This window comes from Pseudophryne corroboree, chromosome 3 (genome assembly GCF_028390025.1).
Source record: "Pseudophryne corroboree isolate aPseCor3 chromosome 3, aPseCor3.hap2, whole genome shotgun sequence".
NCBI classification, from domain to species: Eukaryota; Metazoa; Chordata; class Amphibia; order Anura; family Myobatrachidae; genus Pseudophryne; species Pseudophryne corroboree.
In genome coordinates this window covers 559,906,557-559,920,156 of record NC_086446.1, presented here as the reverse complement: position 1 = coordinate 559,920,156, position 13,600 = coordinate 559,906,557, and the positions used below count along the sequence as shown (strand labels likewise).

Genomic DNA, 13,600 nt, shown 5'->3' with positions numbered 1-13,600 from the left:
CCGAATCTTGTTTGTTTTTGTATATGAGAAAAAAGCAGTTTTTTTGGATAAAATTAAAACCACTGCAGAAATTTTGTTGGATCAGGGCTATATCAATGACGAACACTAATTAGAAAAAAATTCTACTCTACAAAATAAATCATGGCTAAAAGCAATGATGGGAACTAGAAAGAAGACCAATTTGGGTCAATGCAGATTTGAAAGTTAATTGGGCATTCATTACTGAAATGCAATGTGAATGAAAAAATAGCGCATTTTCACACATGTAGAGCTGTAGAAATTTCCAGATACAATATGCAAACTGAAGCACGCTGTATTAGAAGATTTGTTATAAGGTATATATAAATGAGTGAATTCAAATTATTTGAAAATGCCCAAAATGTATTTATATTTCCCATAGAATTTGTTTAAAATAAAAGTTATGGGATTTATTTAAGAAAACTTTATTGGCGCAATAGCCTTATTGAGGGTGTAATTACTTCTTCACAATACTGTAATGGGGTAATCTACCTAAGGAAGGGAAGACATTAGAGATGCTTTATACTGTATGTTCAAGCATGTTCGAAAGTTCATCCAGTTGGATGGCCTTGAACTCTTGATTTAGGGTTGGTTTAAAATAGTTGAACATTATTGACTGTAAGTGCTACATGTATGATGAATCTATTTGATGTTCAAATATATAAGATTTTGGAGTCTTCTATGTACTTCAAGCACATTTAGGGAACAACAGCATTATGTGTACAGTACAGTATGTCAGATTTGTTTGCTGAATATCAAATATGATCATAGTGAATATTGAATAGGTTCATTGAACATGATCCAATGCATTAGAAACTTTTCAAATAGCTGTGAAACTGCTTTAATTGGCTCAAACAGTAGCAAATCTTTCAAACTTGGAAAAGTTTGAGAAGTACCTGCATATTTAAAAATTTTGATTAGATATGACCATTTCATTTAATAACTTATAATACCATGTCTCTCAAAGACAAGTCTTCTACATCAGTCGTTGAGTGACAAGGTCTAAAAAGGTCTCTAAATATAGAAGAGTAGGCAAACAGTACTAAGGTTTGCTATATCATTGTATCATTCTGTGAAAACCATAGATTATTTTTGACTACTTGTAAGTACATTTTTAATGATTCCAAGCAATTTAAACAATGGTCTTAACACTTCTAAGGAAAAGATTACCTGAGCTTTGTCACCTTAATATAAAAAAAACATATACAATTGTAAAAAGTGTTTTTAGAAGTGACTAAGTTGATTAAGTGTTTACTTAATATACAGTTGTCTATAACAATACTAAACAAGTAAACCGGTGAACAGTATCAAAGCTATATAGCTAATGAAATGTAACACTCACTTAAATCACCATATTGCAATGTTCTCTATCTGTGCTCAGTGTTACATACATAATTCATACTCATTCACCTGTTGAACAGCATCCCAGTCTCTTCCACTTTCATCATGTAATTAAGTAAGCTGAATTGTACTTTCATTGTTCTGTTGCATATTTTTAGCTTCAATCACAGACGTTTGTTAGAAACCTGCTTGTGGGCATTTGTGCTACAGTAAATACCTTTTGATGTGAGTTGTATGCCATAATTCACAATGCCATTTCTTATTTATCATCACTTACAGAAGTGTGCAAAAGTTTTAGGCAGGTGTGTAAAAAATGCTACAAAGCAAGAATGCTTTCAAAACTTAGTAGTGTTAAAAGTTTATTTTTATCAATTAAGAAAATGGACAGTGACTGAACAGAAGATTAATCTAAATCAAATCAATATTTTGTGTGACCACCCTTTGCCTTCAAAAAAACAGCATCAATTCTTTTAGATACACTCCCACACTGCTTTTGTAGGAAATCGGCAGGGAGGTTGTTTCAAACATCTTGGAAAACTTAATCACAGATCTTCTGTGGGTGTAGGTTTGTTCAAAACCTTCTGTCTCTTCAGCTAATCCCAGGCAGACTTGCTGATGTTGAAATCAGGGCTCTGTGGGGGACATATGATCACTTCCAGGACTCATTGTTCTTCTTTATGCTGAAGATAGTTTTTAATGACAATTGGCTGTATGTTCAGGGTAGTCCTGCTGCAGAATAAATTTGGAGTCAGTCGGGCACCTCCCTGATGGTATTGCGTGATGGATAAGTACTTGAATGTATTTCTCAGGCAATGTTGAGGACTATAGATGCAGGTGTCAGCCAAGGAAACTTAGTGCATCACATGAAATACACATTGGATGATGTCCAGCAGTGCCATCAGATCAGAACCGGCATATACCAGTGGGAAACAGTTCTTTGAGACCAGGGAGTCCTTCTGTGCATGCACATCACTGCAGGGGGTGCTGGGAGAAATCCAATCTAAAGATGGCATTACCCACTGGGTCCAAGCTTCAGAATGTATTGCATTCCAGAGCTTGGTATGTATGGGAATGCAGCCAAAAGTTTTGGTCACATTTCTGCCCTTAGTTCAGATGCAGCCAGACTCATCATTGCCGTGGCGTATATGCATGGGCATACGCTTCGTGGCAAGCTGCATGATATTCTGTGTTGCAACTACTCACAGCTGACGATCACCACATAGGAATGAATGGGTGCGTGTGTGCATATGCATGTAAAACTCATTCACAGGCACATTAGTCACGCCGTCTATGCCGCAATGCATATGTATTGCAGCATGGATGAGCATGGCTACATCTGTACATTCAACCTTTTATATCATAATCTTTTAGGATAAAGGAGACTATATCATTTTTAAAACTGGCATTGTACCCAGACCCATTTCAATGAAACTATCCTGTAATTACTAACATTTAAATTTCTAGCATTCTGTCCAAAGTGTGCTTTTTTATGCATGACACAGCACTGTCTGGCTATCGAGTCTCCCCATGTATAATCACAGTGTAATGCACCCAAGGGGGAGTTCTCCTAAACATCTGTGGTCACTGTCATGTTGTCCTCCCACAGTTTTGTCATTTATTATTAGAGGAGTATTCTTTCAAATAGTCCATTTTACTAAAATAATCCTTTATTAAACAGGCCAATATTCTTGTAGAAGGACATCATTCAGTTTGAAAATGGTAATCAGTGGAATATACAAAAAAAGTTTTTGCAGCACACAGCTAGACGTGATGGTTTCAGCACATAAAGGACTTGTTATAAAATATAGAATTCTTGGCAACCTAATCCCAAATACTCTTTTACAATTTCTCCATCTGTTAATAGTTTCACATCTAGATAGCCACAATATGCAACAAAATAGGTGACCAAGAGGTCAGAAAGCAAGAGCTTCTTGCCAAGAAGTTAAATCTCCACAGAGGTGTAAAAGGCAGAGAATTCCCCCTGAAGCCTGGCCCCTTTCTCCTCTGTACAGCCCAGTGATAATTGCTAACAAACGCCTATTCACTCTCTTCTGATTCGTGTCCCATTTTTTCCTTCCACAGAAATCCTCAGTGCTAATGATGTGTCATCTGTAACTCACCCTGAAGCTGCAGATTTGCATTCAAAGCTACAGGCAGGCACACAGCATTTCCTCTGCATGTTCCTGCTGAAAACAAACTGGATTGAGACAAAATACATGTTTTGTTGACTAAACACCCCAGGGATTTGTCATACCATGGATTACAGATTTTCACGGTAGGTTCAAAATGTAATGCTTACTTGTAAATCTGAATAGTTACACTTCTCTAGGTTTTAAAGACTACATTTTTCTCCACAGTACTTACAAGAACAAATGCACAGTGTAATAATTTTGCAGATAAAATGAGAAAACTCTTCAAATAAACCAAAAATAAACCAAAAACAAAAGTGAGATATTTCAAGTGGCTATAAAGTAATGCATGTTTATTATTTGAAATTCCTTAACAGTTATGCAGTGCGTTTATTATACTGTACTGTTTACTATTATTACATTTTATGGTTATATTGAAATGACAGGCTAAATTACTTTAATGGTGAAGAATTATATTATTCTTGTGAAGATTCTGATTTCTGTAAGCGTCCAGAAAGACTGCAGGAAGTATAAAACATTCTTGTAGATGTCTTAGAAGCGACAATACAGAATTTTCTTATAGCTCTAATAATGGGAAAAACCAAGACGCAAGAATAATAAATAAAATGGTTAAGTAGCAAGGTCGTTTTAGTTGCATATGCTAAATTCTACTTGCAATCTCTGCTTATTCCACTACTAGAAAGGTCTGCATAAACTAAGTATCGCACATGATGAAGGCTAAATGGTACTTTTAAAGTTCTCTTTCCATTTAACAATTTCCATATAAACTAATTGTGTTATGCTATACCTGTCAAAATTGTTTAACATTAGCTGATTTAATAATACATCACAAGTGGATCTTAATCTGAGACACAAATAAAAGAAAAAGTATTCAGATCATTTAAAAATTTACAAATTCTGACTTAAAAAACATGGAATCCGTGAATTCTGGTAGCTCTAAATTCTTGAATGCTTAAATTAAAATTACTTCCAGTAATTAATTTTATGCCACTGAACAATGTACATGTCAATAGAAACTTATGAATAAAAGGCAGTGTAATTGTGGAGATCATTTTAATTTTACTGTTATACAGTATATTAGTTTTTGTTTTTGCTTGTGTGGCTGATTCTGTTTGAGCAGCTTTTGGTAAATTATTATGCATAATTTAATTTTGTCTATAACAGATCTCTTATTTTCTTACTCTGAAACATTAAAATATCTCCAATCGCTTTCCTAGCGGAGACATTTATAATGTTAACTATATAACAAATACCTTCCAATAATTTGTGTTACTTTCTATATTTTAGTTGTAAAAAAGAAACACTCCTCCATATAATTTATATTTCCCATTTACGCAGGGTTTGTCAAGCTTTTTCTATAATGTAGTTTCTTAAAGTAAAAGTTCACCAAATGCCCCCTATTGTTTATCAGTTTATCCCAAGCATCTTTTAAAGTTTGCAAATTTATTCAGAATATACTTAAATGCATATACTGTACCCTTTTGTCCTCAAGAGTTTAAAATAATAATTTTCTTTTCTTTATTATTTAAATATATTTCATTCATTACCTATATAATAAACTTATTTGTTAACTTAATTGAATTGCTTAAAATCCCTGTTGAATCTGTTGTGCACAAAACATAGGTTGAGAAAACTCAGGTAACATCACTTCCATATAGAAATATTTAGCTATTCTCAATAATACAGGTTGAGTATCCCTTATCCAAAATGCTTGGGACGAGAGGTATTTTGGATATCGGATTTTTCATTATTTTGGAATAATTAGATACCATAATGAGATATCATGGTGATGGGACCTAAATCTAAGCACAGAATGCATTTATGTTACATATACACCTTATACACACAGCCTGAAAGTAATTTTAGCCAATATTTTTTATAACTTAGTGCATTAAACAAAGTGTGTCTACATTCACACAATTCATTTATGTTTTATATACACCTTATATACACAGCCTGAAGGTCATTTAATACAATATTATTAATAACTTTGTGTATTAAACAAAGTTTGTGTACATTGAGCCATCAAAAAACAAAGGTTTCACTATCTCACTCTCACTCAAAAAAGTCCGTATTTCGGAATATTCCGTATTTCGGAATATTTGGATATGGGATACTCAACCTGTAATAGTATTAAGATATGTACTTTGATATAAGTTTAGTAATATTTATTTTTTTCTTCAGTGAAAATACTTGCCATAAATTCTGATTTACATTGTACAATTTTTGCGCATGAAAAAATAGTGTTTGGATACAATAGCCTATTGTCAATAGATGATATTGATATGAGCAATCACAAAATATGCATATAGCTTCATACAATAGTGACACTTAATTTATTTAATTTTGTTTCACGGTAATAGTTTTTTATAATTTCTCAGTGCAAAAAATTAAAAAGGAGCAAAACTTAGATTATCCTACTTATTCAGTTACATGTATTACATAACAAATAGAGGGGAGTCTGTTCTCATCTTACCTGTGATCGCTAATAATTGCCGGTCGTTTGTCGCGACAAGTGTGCCCACAAACGTGCATGTGCACTGCATAAACGATGGAATGGTGGGTATGCTTCCATGAACAGGATGCAGATGGGTTGCGGCTAGTCACAATCGTGATGCATACGTACTTGCGACCAGTTTGCGGGTATCTTTAGCTACCTGGATGCAATAAAGCTGCTCTAACAAAATGTATAGTATGAGGTTGCAGAACAGTATGTCACATACCACTCGATATGGAAAAGCAATACTGCTGTACATTTATCATCAGGGACAGTAAATATGCAAAATACTTTTTGCATAGCTGTCAACCTGATCACTTTCAGGCACTGTACCTGATCACTTCTGGATTCTGTATATTTTCCCGCTAACACCAATTGCACAGTTCTAATACCTACTGTGTACACTGTATATGGAAAATTCTTGTGCTGTAGATTTAGGAGAAGTCTCAATATATGGTTTTATTCTGTACTGCACCACTTGTCTCATTCTCTACATTCCTTTCTTCTTATTTACTCACATTCTAAAGCTGCTAAGTGGCAAACTGACATTTTCCTGTACGCTATACGGTAAGATGCATTGAATAGAAGTCCATGTATGAAGTATTGTACTGCTCTGTATCTGACTCAGGATACCATTTGCCTGAATTTAACTGCCCTACAAATACTGTATGTACCTGGAAATTTTGTGAAAAAGTTTTTTATACTGAAAACTTAATTAACTGTAATAATATATGGCTATAAATAATCTGAACTTCATCGGTTTATACTGCAATTTGTACATTTTATATATGAATTTACAATATATATAAATTACTTACAGTTCATTCACTTTTTTGTATTAATTTTTACTACAGCTTAAGACACTTTGGACCCAGTGAAAAAGTTTAATATAGAATTGCAAACCAGTTTTGAGCAAAGTGATGGAGCAACCTATTAAAGATATACTTCTGGGTGCTCCAAAGGCTTCAGACCCCATGATTATGGAGAAACGTGCCAATGACTGTGTGATTACAACTGTTCCAAGAGTCAACGAAACCCAACTGACTGCTGCAACAGGAGGAGCGGAACTCTCTTGTTACCGCTGCACCATCCCTTTCGGAGTGGTTATACTTATAGCCGGAGTTGTGGTCACAGCAGTGGCTTATAGCTTCAACTCACATGGATCCATTATCTCCGTCTTTGGGCTGGTCCTTCTCTCATCTGGACTTCTTCTGGTGTGCTCAAGTGCACTTTGCTGGAAAATCAGGCAAAGGAAAAAGAGAGCAAAGAGGAGAGAGAGCCAGACGGCATTGGTGGCAAATCAAAGGAGTTTATTTGCTTGAGAGCTAGAATGTCTACAACAGTGTGACTGCACCTGGTCTAGATCATTTCGACCAGCGGGAGGAGTTTTGGAACAATCCATCTGTTTGGGATTCTATGTGCATGTAAAACAGGCATTGACGAGTATGTAACGATTGAGGGCGTGGGTCTTTTTATTTTGAGATTTGGGGCTCATTACACAGTTTGCATATTAGTTTAATGTCACATATTGTCCCTCACGTCTTGGATTGAAGATATGTCTTTGAATAAATAGCATATTTTGCTGATTGGTTCAAATAGTAGTCAAAGCACCCCTGTTGGTGGAATTAAGATGTACTTTGTTTTTCGGGACAGTTGAGAAACTAAGTTGTCTGTGATATAGATGGCATGGTTTATGGCGATGTGACCTATGATTTTATGGCTAGCTCCTTTATTATTAACGCAAGCCACATTAAACTGTAGCCACTGGAAGCTGCACATAAATAAATAATATAATAATTGTTATTGCAGATGCTTTCAGTCTATTCGAGGTTATATTTGATTACATTGAGAAATTACTTTTTAATTGAGAAGAGATTAATGTTTCATTTGCACATTTTTTTTGTTAATACTAGTAATTGAGATCACATAGAACCAATAATAATCTACAATATTAAAACAGCACAAAAGTTAGATGTTCCGTTAAACTAAGATCACACCCTTTAAAAGTAAGCTACAAATAAATTAATATATATTTGAGAAATTCACTAAATCAAATCAAGGCTATTGTGATATTTATGATAACATGTCTCTCTTCGATAAGAAAAATATACAATTAATTCAGATGTAAAATCAGTACATAAACAAAAAAAATGGCTATACAGTACATTTATAATGACAACATTCAGAATATTGACATATAAAATGTAGACATGGACAATAGGATAGTTGATTTTTCCACGGTTTTTAGGGTTAGGTTCAGGGATACTCACCTCACCAATACAAAACTGCCAATTGTGAATGTTAATATTTGACATGTTGACCTCCAGTCTATGTCATCATTCCGAATGTTTAAAACATGACTACATTCTGCTGTCCACTTCCTGACTTTCAACATCCTAAATGTTAAAATTTTATACCACACCCAGCACATGTATATAAAACAAAACACGAGTCAAGACAACATTGATTTTACTATGTATTTGTAAATCGTTTATGTGTATTTTCTGGCAATAATATAATGACTCATGATGACCGTTATCAAACTTACTTGTACTCATTACTTGGTTGCCAACAGACAGAACAAAGATGAGCAAAGGGTGGCCCCCAGGCAAGCAATCTAAAGCTATGTTACTGAATGTAGATAGTATACTGATATGTCAAGAAAACAAAATTGTTATTTGGAAAGAAACATAGAGGTGAGTAAGAATCAAAAGTGCAATGACTAAAACCTTGATATTTTCCTTTCTTTAAGTCACTTTGTACTGAATCAAGAGTCAAAGCATCACCTTGGTGCATTTATGTAGGTGATATCATACTGTAGAAAAAAATGTCACTGTATGGGAACTCTAAATTTAAAGATGCTCAAAAATTGTTAACCAGATCAAATGCCACCAGCTTAAAAACATGTTTATGGTACACTTGTCAGTAGACCCCAATTTGAACCATGATATTGAAATTTAATGCTCCACCTTCAAGGTTCATTTTTCATGTATGAACCATACTTTCCTACTCTCCTGGAGACCCATGATAGACCCCCAAACACTTGTAAGAGTAGGCAACTCTCCTGCATCCCATCAGCTTCCTAGTGAAACAGGCTGGATGGGAAGAAAATCACCATGATTGTGGATGAGGTGGGGCTTAATGATGTGATTCACATCATTACACCTGGCCCCCTTTCTGCAGCACCACAAATTTCTTTATTTTTCCTGTGTGTGGAGGGGGCAGGGGGGGATAGGGCCTAATTAGTGGCTTGCTGCACTCACCACAGGTTTTATTCCCACTCTATGGATGTTGTGGACACTCAAGAGTGGAAATAGTCCTTGGCCCCCTACCGGCATTCTGGCATCAGGAATCCCGGTGTCGGTATGCTAACCACCAGGATTGTAACTGCATCCTGTTCAAACGTGTGTACACCAGGTGAAATATGGTAGAAACAGCTCAAACTTTTACAAAGTTCTTCGTTTTCTGTGGCTCTAAAAGTCAAGAAATTTCAGAAATCTATTTGAATTTGTAGCCAAGTCATTAAACTGAATCAAACTGTAGCTGGTGTAAACATTTTTACATTTGATCCAAAGAACTCTAGAAATAAGATAATACATTTTAATTTAAATTAGCATAGGACAATACCCCCATGACATAACTGCGGTTCATATATTTCATGATTTCTTTATGTTGGCTGAAAGTGATGGCTTGGGATCCAACAAGGATTAATCCTGCATATATTACATACAGGACTTGTGATTTGAAACCACATCTTCATGTTTTACGGACATGGATTGGGCAGATCAGAACATGACCGTAATGTTTACATTTCCGAAATGGTAATGTTACAATTGCTTCTTTTTTAAAACCCTATACAAAATATGTCTGAGGACTGCACCCAAAATATGCAGATGCTTATACTGTAGCATTGCGGCAGCACATATTTTATCTCATGGGCATGTATTAACTTAGGCAACAGCTGCCGGGCCTATGTAGTTATCATTCCCAGAGATCCTGGCACTGCTTCACTATGTTATCTCCTCTGAGCACTGCACTTTATAGTGTGAAAAGGCAACATTTTAGTACTCAAAAATGAAACTCTTCTCAGAGGGGAAGGAAATTCCCTTCCTCTCTGAACAAGAAGTGTAGACTGGCGGCAGATGAGTTTTCAACCCAACGAGGTGAGGCGAGAGGACTATGGGGTCTATGTACTAAACCTTAGAGACAGATAAAGTGGACAGAGAAAAAGTACCAACCAACCAGCTCATAAATGTCATTTTTCAAACACAGGGTAGATGTATTATAGCGGTACGGATCGTGTCACAATAGCACTTCCTGCTTCGCCTCATTACTGAGGTGAAACAGGAAGGTATACCGTTGGGATAGCAGCATCAATAATGACAGGGGTGCATGGCACTTTGCCCGCACCTCCACTGTAATACATCATGGGGAATCGGTATCAGTGCACATAATATAATCGAGTCATACATCTACTCCACAGTCTATAACATGGCAGGTAGGCGCTGATTAGCTGGTACTTTATCTCCATCCACTTTATCTCTCACCAAGGCTTAGTACATAGGCCCCCATGCCCTTTCCTAAAATTCTTGGGGGCCTCATGAAAATGTTGCTGTGGGACCCACAAGTTTCTATATATGCCCCCAATTAATGTGTTTCCTTTTTTCACATAACTATACCTTCTTTACATTGGAGATTCTACCCATCTACACCTGAAGGATTCATTTTACAACAGGTGTTTTAAAGTAAAAGTAAATATACCTAGAAAAAAAGAGAGAAAGTCCTCTATATATATTCTATATATTACACACATAATCACCATGCAAGCTTTCAGTGTAGTCATTTGGTCTACGTTTAATTTGCCGGCTGTCGGAATCTTGGCGGTCAGGATACCGACGCCGGAATCCTGACAGCTAGCAATGACGGCAGTCGGAATACTGGCACAACAGGACTATTCCCACTCAACTCCCCCGCAAAGGGGATTCTTTGCACTCGCCCTGCTGATGGCATGCTGCGGCTGGTATGTCGCTGTCAGTATACTGATGGCCAGGCCGCCGGTAAATCATACTGAACCCAGTCATTTATCCCAGTGTCACAGATTTAAACCTACATTAGATCAGCGTTGTACAATTTCAGGCCTAAAAGGTGCAGAATGTGACATACTTTTGTCACAGTACAGTATCTTCACAAGTCACACTTAGATTGTTTAATCAAGCAGTCTAGTAGTTCTTGCTCGCAGTTGTCGTTGCCTTTTTACCTCACTTCGTGTAATATGATGTTAATACAAAACATTTATTTCATTCAATTTACTTATCTACTGTAGATGGACAATGGATTTTATTGCTGCACTAAACATTAAAGACTTATTGTGGGAAATTGGTTGAACGGATATACAGTAGGATTTAAATGTTTGAAGCTATAGAATAACTATTAGATTAAAAGCGCAAAAAAAGTATATTGGGAATCTGTGACTGATTTGAAATCAGACTTTTATTGGATGTCAGTACTTAGTGCTGCAGTGGATCGTATTGGTGGTACTTGTCGATTTTCTTTTGATCATTGTTGTATTTAGATGGCTAACTGTAATTCTATTTGGTAAAAGTGCGATTTGTACCTAAAAAGTGTCAACTATTTGTAAATTAACGATAAACTTATTAAATCTAGCACTTTTTGGTGTCTTTTTGTATAAAATATACATTTTATTAAAAAATAGTGCTGCTGACATATTTATTGTGTTTTATGTTATGGATTTCTGTAGCAACAATTTTTACAGTGGTGTTAAAATGGATTATAATTTTTCAAATAAATAGTTCAATAAATTTTACATTTACAGTAACGTCAGGGCAGTCAGTATATTAAACCACATGTAACATGGTAACATATGCTATTATGCACTCCATTCAGACCAGTCCCACACAGTGATGAGCATTTGGTACTACAGTATGTATCAGTTCTGATCACACAATACCAACAAATGACATTGGGATTTACACAATACCCAATGCTGCTATAGTACTTAGCCCCACATAATAGCCAATGTTCTAACAAAGCTCTACCAACATTTATACCTAGATCCTTTTGATGCTCAGTGCTCACATCTAGCTCCATGTGTTTTCTGTACTTGCTTGCCAGTGACAGTTGCAGAGATGGGGTTACTGCACAGTCCAAAACTCAAATACTTCTTGCCATACAAAATTGCATAAAAAACTTTTTCTTTTTCTTGCCGTCCATACAATCTTAAACTTTGATTATATGGCCCAACTGGGGGTTTTAAGTTAGACATGCCTGTTCTACACAGTACCTAGAGGAAAGATGTATTAAAGCTTATAAATAGTGGAGAACTGGTGGTTGCTCCTAGAGCCCAAACAACTTCCACTTATTTTATAGACTGTACTGTACTTGAATAATGCTAGCTAGTAGCTGAGTGGTTGCTATTGTCAACTGATTGGTTCCTATGAGTAAGCATCCAATACCCAGTGCAAACGGGATGCAGTCAGAATGCCGGCTGTCAGGATCCCAGCAGCCAAAATACTGATGCCGGAATCCCAACATCCATTAGAATCCCGATGAGGGAACTCCGAAAGGGCCAGGAGACTGATGCCGGCAACTCCACTGTAAGTATAGCCGCCAGGTTAGATTTAAGGCCAGGGGAGTGAGGGTTAGGTTTAGGTGCCAGATGGGGGGTTAGGGTTAGGTTGCGGGGGAGAGAGGGTTAGGTTTAGGCACCTCCAGGGGGTGATTAGGGTCAGGCACTGAAAGGGGAGAGGGGAAAACACCCCACACTCACCCCATGTGTCTTTCCAACTTCGGGATCCTGGCATCAGTATTATGAACGCTGGGATCCAGAGCACCAGCATTTCAAGTGCTTCTAATAAGATCCACCCATTTACCCACTGTTTACACTTCACCAAGATCTGTCTACACAATACCTAGAACTTCCATCTAACTTTGCTTGAAGCTCAGTGTGTGCACCACCAAAGGGATGTGTCTAGCACTGCATATGGGTCATTTCTAGAACTATTTTACAATTAGTGTATGTAAGACAGAGTATGAATGTGAAAAAGAGGGGGGAGCATTGAATGAAATGGGCATGTGCGATCAATTCTGATTATGTTGATCCCAAAATTCTTGTGTACAATGTTAACAAGTTACTAAGAGCATGTTAACAGGATCAGCATTACAACTCTAAACATGCTGGTTAGATACTGTAGCATGTTTAAAGTTGTACTCTCAGTCCAGATATAAAGGGTCTGCAGATATCTGCTGAAGACCCATGGCACAGCAAGTCCCATATAATTTTACGAGGCTGCAATGTGCACTGTAAGCTCTGGAAAATGTACCTTGTGTCTGATAGGCTTGCTTATAGAAGCCTATGGGCTTCTTTCTGCAAGAAGTCCCCCACCAGTCCCCGTGTCTTGCGCATATTCTGACCATTGGCCACGCATGCATATTAGTCACTTCTTTGCCAGTACAAGTCTACGTACAGTATATCAAAAGAGGGTCAATATTCATGCATACCAGCATTAAAAAACACTGGCATTAATGCAAATAGGGTGCTTAAACTTAGCTTATCAAATACCATCTGAATAATTAC

The 13,600-nt window shown here is 36.5% G+C and overlaps 1 protein-coding gene across 2 annotated transcripts in view; it reads left to right on the top strand.

The window, feature by feature from the left end:
• The window catches only part of TMEM100 (transmembrane protein 100), a 98,738-nt gene extending 87,069 nt beyond the window's left edge, over nt 1-11,669 (top strand). For both annotated transcript variants that reach the window (XM_063961276.1, XM_063961277.1), the window contains exons 2-3: nt 3,442-3,634; nt 6,861-11,669. In XM_063961276.1, coding sequence (XP_063817346.1) covers nt 6,927-7,328 — 402 coding nt within the window. In that variant the 5' untranslated portion in view covers nt 3,442-3,634; nt 6,861-6,926 and the 3' untranslated portion in view covers nt 7,329-11,669. The remainder of the gene's footprint in view (nt 1-3,441; nt 3,635-6,860) is intronic.
• The last annotated feature ends 1,931 nt before the right edge of the window (nt 11,670-13,600 follow it).